We start from the raw sequence: 12,049 nt of genomic DNA on the forward strand, positions 1-12,049 counted from the left end.
CCTGGGATCCCCACTCACTAAGGGGAGCCCGGGTCCTGGTTTGCTCTATCGCATGAGCACAGCCCTGCCCCAGCCCAGCACCCTGTGTGGCTCTCGGTGCCTGGCTCAGAGCAGCCGGGGCGGGGGCCGTGCCTGGGGCCTGAAACCCGCCAGCCCCTCTCCCGGGCTCCCCGCGGCCCTGGCCCTTTTCACAGGCGCGCTCTCCAGGATTCGGGGAGTGGACTCAGCGCAACTCCACACACAGCATGAGCGGTTTTTCTCTCTCACTGCGTGTTTCAGCCCCGAGGACCCCCCCATTGCCAACGCGGTACCTGCCCCCTGCGTGTGCCAACGTCCCTGATGGATTCTGGTGCTAGATTTCCACCTACTCACACCCTGGAGTCAGGAGGTGTGGGCCCTGCCCCGACCTGGAGAGAAGGGCTTGGCCGGGCTGGGAGGATATGGGGACGGCTGGTCCTGGGAGCCCTCAGGCCAGTGTGCGCTCAGGTGAGACGCGGGTGGGAGCCGAGAGCAGCTGCGCTGAAGGTATCACGTGCCCGGGGACGGGGTCCCCTCCACCTGCTTGCAGAGCCCGGGGTCGCAGCGGAATGGGAGGGTCACAGCTCAGGGAGAACAGCCACACCTGCAGACCCTTTCTCGGTGTCCACGGCTCCCAGGCAGGCCCAGGAAGCGTGTCCTTTGAGGAAAAGGCCTCGTGGCCTGTGTTCACGGGGAGGAAGGGATTTCCAGAGCAGACCAAGATTCCAACACTCAGAGACCGGGGGCCGTGTGTGTGTAAAGTGGGGGCACTGCCAGGGCCACTCTGGCTTGAGACCCCAAGGCCCCCCTCCCACCACAGGCCCAGGAGCCCCCGCCCCCGTGAGTGTGATGGCATTTGTGCAGCGTTACAGAAACCGAGGCTATTTCTGTGACACAAGGCCTGGCTTTTCCCATCTGCAAGTGGGAGAGTTTAAGAAGTGTGTTCTCGGAGTGTGAGCTTCAGAGAAAAGCTGCTCCGTGCCCCCTGGACGCCAGTCCCCACCCGCTGCCTGCACGGCCCCCCAGGTCGCCCGGAATGTTCCCGCGTCCTGGCACCCTCCCTTTCGCCGGGCGATGGAGTGGTGTGCATGGCCATAGGTCACTCGGTGCCTTACTGGCCTGTCTGTGCCATTTTTTTGCGATTAATTTTGGGCTGAAAAAGGCTCAAAGGAGGCTTTGTTCCTTTGACACTTACTCTGAAAGAAAAAAAAATCCGTGGAAAATCTGACATCTGCATTGTGGAGAGAAGTCAGTAGATGGAGGAATGTAATTATTCTCTGCTCCCAGAAGAATGTTTCAGACTTTTAAGTGGCTCATATCAGCTTAGAATTTGAATGACATTTTAATTATTTTGTTTTTTTTCTTCTTTGCCTGGTTTGAGTCTCCAAAGAGAACCCCTCCCGGGTTCCGAAGGCGGTAGGGAGCCCGCGCTCACGGGGAGTGTCGTGTGACAGGGGCTGCGTTTCCTGCCCAGCGAGCAGGCACGTTTTCACCCGAAGCTGCGCTTCATCCGCACCAGGCACACGCCTAGCTCCCGGAAGGGCTGTCTTCCACGCGTCCGCGACTGCGCCCAGCGGGTCCCCAGCGGAAGTGGGCTCCTTGCACTTCAGTGACCCAAGCAAACCCAGTCCCCCAGAGCCGCGACCGCCCGCGTCTCAGAGTGACCCATCCCGTGAGTCTCTACGGACAGCAGGCGGCCCCTCCGCCAGCGCCGCCAGGCTCCCGTGACATGCGGGTTCCAGCCCCCAGAGGGGTGGACACGGAAGCGGGCAGTGGCTCCCTCCATGACCAGCTGCACGGCAAGCACTGGTGTTGACCGCGGTCCCCCGGGCTCACAGTGTGGCTGCCACACAGTTCCCCAACTTCCCTGTGGTTTCTCGGCCCTGCTCCTTGGGGTGTCGCTGCGTCCGTGCCACCCCCACCCTCCCAGGGGTCAGGCCGGGTGTTGGTTGCTCTCTCAGCCCATCCTTGGCTCCATATCCAGACAAGTCCCGAGTGGGACGTGTCTCACATCCTGGACGGTCATCCGCCCTGCTGGCCATGCGGCTGCAGAGGCCCTGTCCACCGCCACCCTCCCATCCCGGCCCAGAGCTTCAGCTGCTTTCAAACCCAGCACTAGCGTCGCCCTGTGGCTGTGAGGGTGTTTGGGGGCCATGACTCGACTCCTGTGAGGAAGGCGCCCTGGACACCCCGTGGGTGCAGGGGCGAAGCTGAGGGCACTTGCCTGGAGCCACTGCGGCTGCAGAGACCACAACCACGAGTTTTGTTTCTTTGTGACGCGGTTTCCCACCTTCCAGCCCAGCCGTCCTGGGACGGGCCTTGGGGCCACATCTCTGCACCTAGAGCAGCAGTTTTACTCCTGTTGGGGACGGCTTGCTTCTGACTGAGGGACTGAGTGGGCAGGTGGGAGGCAGACATGTGAGCTGACCGTCCCCCCTGCGCCCACAGGTGGCCTGACGGCCACTGCACGGCGAGGGACGCTCAGAGTTGCCAAGACGCTTGTGCGCAGGCTGCTCCCGGGGTCTGTCACCCTGGCAGCCGGGACGCTGCCCCTTCCCACATCTTCCTTGGCGTCTGCAGACGTCGCTGGTGACGGTCACGTGCTCTGCAGTGTCTGAAGCCTCGCGACCGTGCTGGGCGGTGATGCTCAGTCTAAAAGGCGGGTTTTAAAGACAGCGGGGGCCTGACCTTGGGGAGAGGAAGCAGTGTTCTTTTCACCTGCATTTGTAGGGGTTTGGGGGTTTTTCTTTTGTCTTTTTAGGGCCGCATCCACAGCATGTGGAGGTTCCCAGACTAGGGGTCGAATCAGAGTTGCAGCCGTCGGCCTGCACCAGAGCCACAGCCACAGCCACGCCGCAGCCGATCCACATCTGCGTCCTATGGCACAGCTCGTGGCAATGCCGGATCCTTTACCTGCTGAGCGAGGCCAGGGGTCAAACCCACGTCCTCATGGTTCCTAGTCAGATCCGTCAACCACTGCGCCACGACGGGAACGCCTGCATTTGCTGTCTGTCCTCAGAAGCCGCACGCGCCTCTCCTGACCCTTTGTCTGGGTTTTCTTTGGCCTCACTCCTCCGGTGACGCGCTGGTTTCTGTTCTCCGTCTTTTCGGCAGGGCCTGATCAAGATCCGGGGGGACCGGTGCTGGCGGGACCTCACCTGCATGGATTTCCACTATGAGGTGAGTGGTGCGGCCGGGCGGCGGTGTCGGGTGTGGGCGCCGGCCAAGTGCACCATCCACGTCCAGGGACCCGGCCCCCTGCGCACACGCAGCCTTGAGGGCCGCAGCTCGCTCATCCCCACGTCCTCCTGCATCCCGTGCTCTGGGGCCAGGCAGGGACCAGCGACCAGGTGGCTTCTAGAGGGTCCCGCCTGTTCGGCTGGCGGGACGGGGTCCCTCTGCGGTATCCTCGAGGCCAGAGCTTTCTGGGCCCAGGGCTGCCTGTCAGGCAGGTGTGGTCTTCCTTGCTCCGAGCCCACCTGCTCTCCTCCCTTCTGCCACCACTGGTCCCAGGTCCCCCAGCCCCGGTTCCCTTCTCTCCTGCCCAAGGACCCACGTCCCTGCCTGGGTCCCAGAGCCAGTGTTTCCCCCTGAAAGCATTGGAGGGGAGATGTCTGCAGCTCGGCAGGTGGGGCGGGGCCCCGTGGGCTTTGCGAGGGCCCTCTGTGCTGCCCTGGGCCCACCCGTGAGCCCCCAGGGCCATCTGCTCAACCCGGTCCTGACAGCCTGTGAGGACCGCGCTCCCCAAAGGGCAGCCGTCCAGCTCCTGGGCCCAAGTCCTGCTTCAGGTCAGAGGAGGGGTCTTGGCGAGAAGAGCGGCCTGAAGAGCTCTCGCCCACGTGCGTCTTGGCCGGGACGTGGACTTAGCTGCACGCCGGGCGGCCCTGCAAGCCCTGGCCCCTCAGCCCTGGAGGATCTGGGCAGTGGTGGGCAGGGCCGGGTCCTGGGGACAAGGCCCACGGGCTGTGATGTCCGTGGAGTGGGAGGTCAGGGCCACTGGGAGCCAACGTTCTAGAAGGGTCTCCGCCCACTGAGGACCAGGGACTGCGGTCTGACGCTCAGAGATGAGAGTGGCCATGGAGGCCATGGTGTCACAGGCCTGCTGTCCCAGAGCGTGGGGGGCGGCTCAGGGCACAGCCCTTTGGAGGGACGGTAGCCCCAACCCCTTCCTGCAGCAGAAGCCTTTCCTCCATGGGGTCCTGTTTCAGCGCCGCTTTGCAAACGGAATCGGCACGAGGATCCCCAGCGATGTCGGGAGGAACCCCTCGTGCGGCTGGCAGACGCAAAGCCGCCGTCACCCCTTTGAAGTGGCTTGTCCTGGGTGACCTGGACACTCAGCTGTGGCTGCAGCAACAGTGGGGCCTGTGGGAGGGAGCCGAGCAGCAGGGGAGGAGCCCTCAGCTGAGACGAGGGCTCCTGCTGCTTCCGCTCCACCACGAACTCTGCCCGTAGCTCTGCTGACAGCCCTGGGCTGCCCCGTCCCTGCGTCCCCCCTTCCCCGAGGAGCCGAATCTGCCCCTTGGGGCCCAGAGAAGGTCCTGGTGGCTGAAGCCTGTTCCCGACAAGCGAGAAGCGGGGACACAAGGGCTTTGATTTCCACGTGGGCGGCCTATGCTGCCTCTGTCCTCAGCGGCCAGACCAGAGCGCCCAGCAGATGTCCCTCAGCCACAGGGAGTGTCTGGTCCCATCGTGAGGGCTGCTCCCCGGAGCGTGAGGGCCTCGCTGCAGGCGGTTCAGCCCTCGGCTCAGAGGCACACTGGTCAGGTGCCACAAGCCAGACAGACGCGGCCGAGCAGGTTGGAGTGGCCTCATTGGATGGCTTTTCACAGCCGGTGGCCGTCAGACGGCGGGAGGTGGGGGAGCACAGCAGCCATTCGCATCTTGTCCCGGCGGCTTCAAGAGGCCCGTGCCCTCAGCAGCCACCTCGCGCTCCCAAGGCCTCTGCTCCGAGCAGGTGGATCAGGGTCCGACCTTCTTCCCTCCGGAGTCCTGCGTGCCTCGGGAACCTCCAGGCTCTGCACTGGCCGTGTCGCTGAGCCTGTAGCCCACGCCTCAACTGCTTGCTTGTAAGGGAGTGTCCACGCGGCCTGGGCACCTCCAGGGCGACCTGTCTGCATGGCCCTGGGAGCCACACGTTTGCAAGCGGCCTCTTTCTCCCTCTGTCGGTGCCCAAACAAGGTGAGCAAGTCACGCTCTCGTTTTGCTCCGAAGTCCCACGTGCAGAGCTGACCTTGAACCCAGGACGTAAATCACTTTCCACTCCCTTTACTTGTCACATCCCACAGCCTCGCGCCCACAGAGGCAGCCTTTGTGTCCAGCGGCGTGGGGCCACCAGCCTGCAGGGCACCCAGAGCCCGACCTTGGAGCAGAAGCTGGGCGTGCAGCTGTGGTGGGCGCTGCCCTGCACCCCCGCCCCAAGCCGCCGCGTGGTGCTCGCTGAGGCTCCCCGGGCGCTGGGCATTCCCACGCGCTCTGTTTCTCTCTGGGAACCTGACAAAAGTGCAGGCAGCCTCTGCTGGCATTTCTAGTCGCTCGCTTGGGGTCCGGAAGGTCTGACTGCCCGTCGTGGAGCAGGGCGACAAGCGGGAAGGTCACTGGGGCGTTTCGTCTCAGAGTCTGCGTTGCACTGCTGGCACCCCGGGTCTGTGAGCGGGCGGGAGCTTGCCCTCCGTGCTGTCTCTGGCCATCAGCAGAGGCGAGGCCCTCAGCCCCGGGGAGTCACTGGTCCCTCTGCCAGAACCAGGGCGGGGCCTGAGCTGGGCCTGACGTGGGGGAAGCCAGGCTGGCCGCCCGGGCACCATTCCAGGGGCGGCCAGGAAAGAGTGTGGCCCGTCCGCTGTGCAGTCCTGTCCAGGGGCCACTCACCGCGTCCAGAAACTTTCTGCTGTTAGAAAAAGCTGGAGCATTTGGAACGGCTTTGCTGCAGCCACGTTGTGTCGTTGAGGGAGGCGGCTGTGAACCACCAGCACAGCTTCCCCCCGCTCAGGCGCCCCTTGCTGTGTGGTCGGTCTGGCGTCGGGAAGTGTAGGCTTTTGAGCAGGAGCAGCCAACCACCCTGCCCCCCACACCCCACCAAGCCGCCCCCAGCCCTGCACCCCCTTCCCCAGAGGGGCTGCCTCTCCATGTCAGAACCGCGCTCCACGTTCACAAGCTGGAGCCTGTGTAGCCGAGACAGGGTGAGGACATGCATGAAGGCAGGTGGACAAGCCAGACTGGCGGGGGCTCCCAGGACAGTGACACCCGGGGGGGGGTTCTAACGGGGGCGCCTCTGGGGACCCGTGGTTGCGGATGGTGGATTCATCTGGGCGCCCCTGTGCTGTGCTCCTGGGAGACGTGGAGCGAGGTCTTCAGAGCTCACCTCAGAAGGCGCAGGGACACCATGGCGAGAGGAGGGCACTGGAGCGACGGGGACTCGGGGTGGCTGGGGTGTCTCACTGGGCTTGTAACTTCGAGTCGGAAATGGTGTCCAAGTGGTGAGTCATTAGGGAAGTTCTCCCCAGGTTGCCACCCCTGCCCCTGGGCCCGACTCGGGGACGCCTCCCATTGGAGAGTCGGGGGGGGAACAGTCTCCAGGGCACCCAGGCCTGACTGGTGGGTCCCCGCACCCAGCGCACCCCGGGTTCCTTGGCGCCCACAGCTCATCGGAGGGAGTCAGGCCCAGCAGGCAGAGGGAGATGCTCCACGGTTGCCGAGGCTGGGGGCGTGTGGTTGGGGCAGTCGGTATTCCAGCAGCAGCTGCAGGGGACACTTGCTTCTGCTGGGCTCTAAACCGCGTCCGCTGCAAGCCCATCAATGTCAGCAGAACAGTCTGTTTCCAAACTGGCACCCTTGTGGCTCCATCTGGTTCACCGTCCGTCTCCCCGGCCCAGCCTTTCCCGCTGATGGTGGACGGCAGCTGCGGTGTGTGCGCTGTGTTTGTGCAGAGGGCACAAAGCCCTGGAGGGAGCAGCCGGCTCTGCACGGAGGGCTGCCCACACACACCCTTCACCAGCGGCTGGACGCCCACGCCAGGCCGCCCCAGCCCCCATGGTGTCAGCACCATGGCCCCTCTGAGTGTGGCTGGCCACGTGTATGGGGAGGGCGGAGGTGCTGGGCCCTGGCAGCCGGCAGCACGGCTGAGTCAACATGCGGACCTTGGGGACCTGTGTGGCCCGCACACACCTGGAGACTGTAGCCAGGAACACACACGTGGGGCCAGGACCCCGAGCACCCCGCGGTCCCACCTCCTTGCCCCTGCTCTGTCCCTTCTCGGAGGCTCTCCAGTACCCATGCAGCCCAGAGCTCTGACCATAGATACCCCCAGCATCTGAGCTGCCACATCTTTGGGGATCCCTGAAGGGGTGGGTGTCAGAATTACAGGATGCCAGGTGGGTGGAGAAGGTCAGGACACGTGGCCTGGTGCTCCCGTCCAGTGACACATCTTGGCTGCGTGTGAGCTGCCGGAGGGCGGGCAGCAGTGCCCAGACATCCCCCTCACCACCCAAGCCCACCTCACCTCCAGGCGGCCGGCAGGGCGAGGGCCGGGGGCCAGGGTGCCTTTGGGCGGGTGCTCCGGGTGCAGCTCACGGGCCCCTTTTGAACCCACAGACGCAGCCGGTGCCCAACCCCATGGCCTACGTCCTGCACCGCTCCCCGTGGTGGTTCCACCGCTTCGAGACCCTCAGCAACCACTTCCTGGAGCTCGTGGTCCCCTTCTTCGTCTTCCTGGGACGTTCCATGTGCATCCTCCACGGAGCCTTACAGATCCTGTTCCAGGTGAGCGTCTGCCTGTCGGCTCCCAGCGGACACAGGCTGGGATCGTCGCTCCTGCATCCCGTGCGCCGTGTTTATTGTTGCGAGACCTGCTGGCCCCTGTGGCCGCCGCCTCTTTGCTCCTGGTGCTGCTGCCCCAGACGGGCGGCGGGTGCAGTGGCAGCGGGAGTGGGGGTCCCGCTGGTAGCGTGGCTGCCGGCCTGTCTGTTGTGTCTGCCTCGACCTAAGGTTCTCTCCAGCTTCTGTCTCCCGGGGAGCGGTGGCGTATGGCGTTGTTCTTTGTTTGCGGTATGTCTCGCGTCGTGCATGGGTGTCAGGCTTTAGCAAATGGCTTGTCTGCCACTGGCTGCAAGCTCGCTTCTCTTGCCGTGCTCGTTCGGGTGAATGACGCCAGAGCTAATGTGGAACAGTTCCGCCCTCCGAGGGAGAGCCACCCTGCCTGTGCCACGCGTGTGTTAATGTTAGTGGGTGGAACCTGCCACCTCTTTGCTGCTCGTGGTTGTGAGTTTTCCGTCGCACGGGCCTTGCTGGGCGCGCCCCAGGCCTCACCCTTGCCAACAGGACAGAGCCAGTGCCCGTCAGGCCTGGGAGGACTCTTTGTGGCCACTGACCTTTCTGTGGCAGCTACGTGCAGGGTCGGCGTTTCTTCGGGAGGCAATTTGAGTGGCAAACCAGAACGTGGACATTGCGTCCGTTTTCCGCTGAACTGCTCAGGGCACCAGGCCTAGACATCTGCAGAGTCTGGTTTGAGTCCTTTCCGTTGCTCTTGTGACAGCACAGACAGGATTTCTTCTCCAAGGAGGCTGACAATTTTTTTTTTTTTTTGGTGTTAACCATGGCATGTGGAAGTTCCCAGCCAAGGATCAAACGTGTGCCACAGCAGCAACCTAAGCCACTGCAGCGATGCTGGGTCCTTAACCTGCCGCACCACAAGGGAACTCCAGAGGCTGATTTTCTCTAAGTAAGAGGTTCACATATCTTGGTTGGTGCATTTGCATTTTATTTCCACATCTTCATATTTTCTTTTTGCTCTTTTTAGCTTTCTTTTGAGGTTTTTCTCATCCCAGTCTTCCCCTCTCCTAATTAGCAAGTTACACACTCTGTTTCTCTCAGGCAGTACACACTTCCTAACTGAAGGTCTAAACCAAATCGCATTCTTGCTTGTGCCATGAATGGGAGTCTCTCCGTGGCCACGAGATGATTTCATCCTCACCCCTACTTGCCCACCTATCTTTGCTGCCGATATTTAAGCTCTATTTTTCTGTTGTTTTTAAGTAATAATTTTTGTCTTTTTAGGGCTGCACTGGCAGCATATGGAGGTTCCCAGGCTAGGGGTCAAATTGGAGCTACAGCTGCCAGTCTACACCACAGCAACTCAGGATCCGAGCCACATCTGCAACCTACACCACAGTTCACAGCAATGCCGGATCCTTAACCTACTGAGCGAGGCCAGGGATCAAACCCACGTCCTCACGGATGCTCGTTGGGTTCGTTAACCACTGAGCCACGACGGGAACTCCTAACTAACAATTTCTTTAAGAACAATTTTAGATTTACAGAAAACGTGAGCAGAGTTCCCACACCTCCCTACACACACGCACACACCCGCAGCTTCCCCACCAGGAACGTCTTGCATTCCTCATACAGTTGCTGCACCTAAGCAGCCGGTATTGGTCCCTTGTTGTTAACTAACGTCATACAGACTCATTTCACTGCCCTGGAAGATCCTCTGGGCTCCCTGGGCTCCCCACCCCCCCCAGCCCCCGGCAACCGCTGGTGTCTTCGTGTCCTCAGAGGTCTGCTGCTCCCAGAATGTCCTGTGGTCGGAGTCACCCAGATGCGGCCTCTGCAGACCAGCTTCACTCGGTAACACGCATTTGAGGTTCCTGGCATCTTTCTGTGGGTTTAGAGCTCTCTTCATTTTATTGCTAAAGAGTCCATTGTCTGGATGCACCACAGTTTATCATAAAATCCAGACTTGGCTGGAGGGCAAAACCCTTGCTGCCAACAACAGCCTTGAGGGACCCCTCAGGAGGCCAGGCCCCGTGCGCACCTCAGCCTTGTGGCCCCGTCATCCCAAGCAAAGAGGCTCAGGCATCCGTGGCAGTGCCTGCCAGCCTGGGCCCTGCCTCACGCTGGACGTCCCCCCTCATCTGAGGGCCCCCGCTGGCAGCTCCCACCTCCCTCCGCCTGCATAGCCCGTGGTCTAGGCCCCCAGGCACCTCAGGGACCCACCTGGCGCAGCCCCAGCGGGAATCGGGTCTGCTCAGACGTGGCAGTCGCCACGGTGCCCACGGGTCATTCTCAAGGCCACGGGACGTTGCTCAGCTGCTGCTGGAGCTGCTTTTACAACAAGCCTTGGACCGCCCGGGGCCTGCACTGACCTGTCCCCACCCGTTGCCCTCTCCCCAAATAAGCGAGGTCCAGTTTTGAAAATAACCGAGTGAGCCCCCCATGGCGCAGCAGGTTAAGGGCCCAGCAGCTTCGCTCCAGGTTTGACCCCTGGCCCGGGACCTTCCACGAGCTGTGGGTGCAGCCCACACGCTGGCTTTAATGGAACCGAAGGGACCTGGAGCTGGTGCTGCAGGTGGAGGGGCTCCGCTACTTGAACAGAGGACGGGGAGATGGTGCATTGGCCTTCCGCCAAAGTGCCCTTCCTTGTTCCCGACGCCGTGCTTCAGGATGAGAAGCAGCTACCCAGCCCCGGCCTAGGGCACCTGCGCCTCCGTCGCGGGTCTACGCAGACACGGGGGCTCGGGTGTAGGCGGCCCCTGGCAGCTCAGGCCACATGGTCGGGTCTTGACGCAGTCCTGGGTCTTCTTCCTGGGTGGACAGTGCTGGATGGCAGGGGCGCAGGGGGCACAGCGGTGCCTCAGGAGGCCTTGCTACCAACGCCTGGCTCTGGACGTTGCTCCTCAAGGCCAGCAGTGCACTTGCCTTCTGTCCCCAAGGCCCCGGGGGACACACGCCAGGCGTGTGCCCCACGCCCACCGCCCCGCCTGTAGCGCACCTAGAACAAGGTGGGGCCCAGCCCAGGCTTCGGCCCTTCTCAGAGGCCTGGACTCAAGCCCCCGGGGGCTGGGCCCCCGCAGTGCAGGGCAGAGAGGGCCGGCAGCACATGTCCAGCCCCCACGGGCAGTGTGGGGGCGCAGGCTCCCGTGGGCTTGCGCGTTGCTCCCATCTCTGCGCCCGTGACCTCACGGTCCCTGGTTCTGTTTGTTTCTTTTGGTTTCTCAGGAGAGGGTTGGGGGTGTGAGCGTGCTCACATCCTCCTACACTCGGTTTGCACAGCTGTACCAGAAGGTTCTGCAGAGCCTCCAGCGGCAAACGTTGTCTTCTCAGACAGGCACCCCACCCCCACCCCGTACCCCTCCTCTGATGCCGAGAGACCTTGGAGGGGCCGTGGGCCACGCAGAGAGGCACCTCACCCTGCAGCTTCCCCCCCAAGCCCGTCCTGCTCTTTCTGATCCGTGATGTCACCTCGGTCCGGGGGACAAGACCATGGCTGCAGGCACAGAGAGCTGCCTCCACCAGCCGTGTGACCTGCCCGGAGCTGGGGTCACAGTGTAACTGGCCTCAGAAAGTCGCTTATAAGCAGGCATGTCCTCTGCAAGGCTGTGGGAGCCCAGCAGGGTGGGGGGGTCCCCACATACCCATCCCCTCCCTTCAGGGGCGTCTCCTGCAGCGTCTCATGGGCGCAGGACCCCACCCACACTGTCTTCCCACCCACCCCCGACACAGGGGGACAGCCGGCACGTGCAGACCTGAATCCCGGAGCGAGGACTGTAAGTCCTTGGGGCACCTGCTGCTTTATCAGAAATGGGGTTCTGTCCCCAAAACTGCCCAGTAAACCCTAGTTCTCCAAGTCAGGGGCCCCCAGGCTGGGCTTGGGGTGGAGTGACTGGGGGGATATATTTGGGAAATGCTTGTTTCAGGGCCCCAGAGTCTCTCCCCCCGCCCGAGGCAGGACCAGGGCAGGGGAGTGGGGTGGGGGAAGCCGGGTGTCGCTCAGGGGTCCTCAGGGCCCTTACCCCAGTAGAAGTGCTGGGTCTCGGGGGTCCTGCTGCACAGGAACATTCCAGGTCCCAGCTTGGGTGCCAGGGGCCTCAGCCCCCACCTCCTGCTGGGGCACCGGGGCTGAGGGTGACGGCCTCTCACCCGTGCTCATGCTTGGGGGTGGCTGCTTTCCCAATTCCCCTTTGCAAAGGTGGATGAACTCCCCTGGGGCTCTTCCTTGGCCCCCAAGGACCCTGATCAGGTCTGCCACCCCCTGGTGGCC

The 12,049-nt window shown here is 62.9% G+C and overlaps 1 protein-coding gene and 1 long non-coding RNA gene across 8 annotated transcripts in view; one reads left to right on the plus strand and one right to left on the minus strand.

Moving 5' to 3' along the window:
* The window catches only part of LMF1 (lipase maturation factor 1), a 55,368-nt gene that overhangs the window by 35,359 nt on the left and 7,960 nt on the right, over positions 1-12,049 (plus strand). For 6 of the 7 annotated variants that reach the window (XM_085018082.1, XM_085018078.1, XM_085018084.1 and 3 more), the window contains 2 exons: positions 3,133-3,198; positions 7,606-7,773. In XM_085018082.1, the coding sequence (XP_084874208.1) occupies positions 3,133-3,198; positions 7,606-7,773 (234 nt within the window). Of the gene's footprint in view, positions 1-1,399; positions 1,691-3,132; positions 3,199-7,605; positions 7,774-12,049 lie in introns of those variants that run through there. The other variant, XM_085018083.1, reaches the window with a different exon arrangement.
* The window catches only part of LOC106509720 (uncharacterized), an 85,325-nt gene that overhangs the window by 1,570 nt on the left and 71,706 nt on the right, over positions 1-12,049 (minus strand). The window lies entirely within an intron of this gene.

The sequence above is a fragment of the Sus scrofa genome, chromosome 3, assembly GCF_054392235.1.
Source record: "Sus scrofa isolate SSC_HxYL_T2T_F1_AM1 chromosome 3, Sscrofa_HxYL_maternal_Yorkshire_Landrace_v2.0, whole genome shotgun sequence".
NCBI classification, from domain to species: domain Eukaryota; kingdom Metazoa; phylum Chordata; class Mammalia; order Artiodactyla; family Suidae; genus Sus; species Sus scrofa.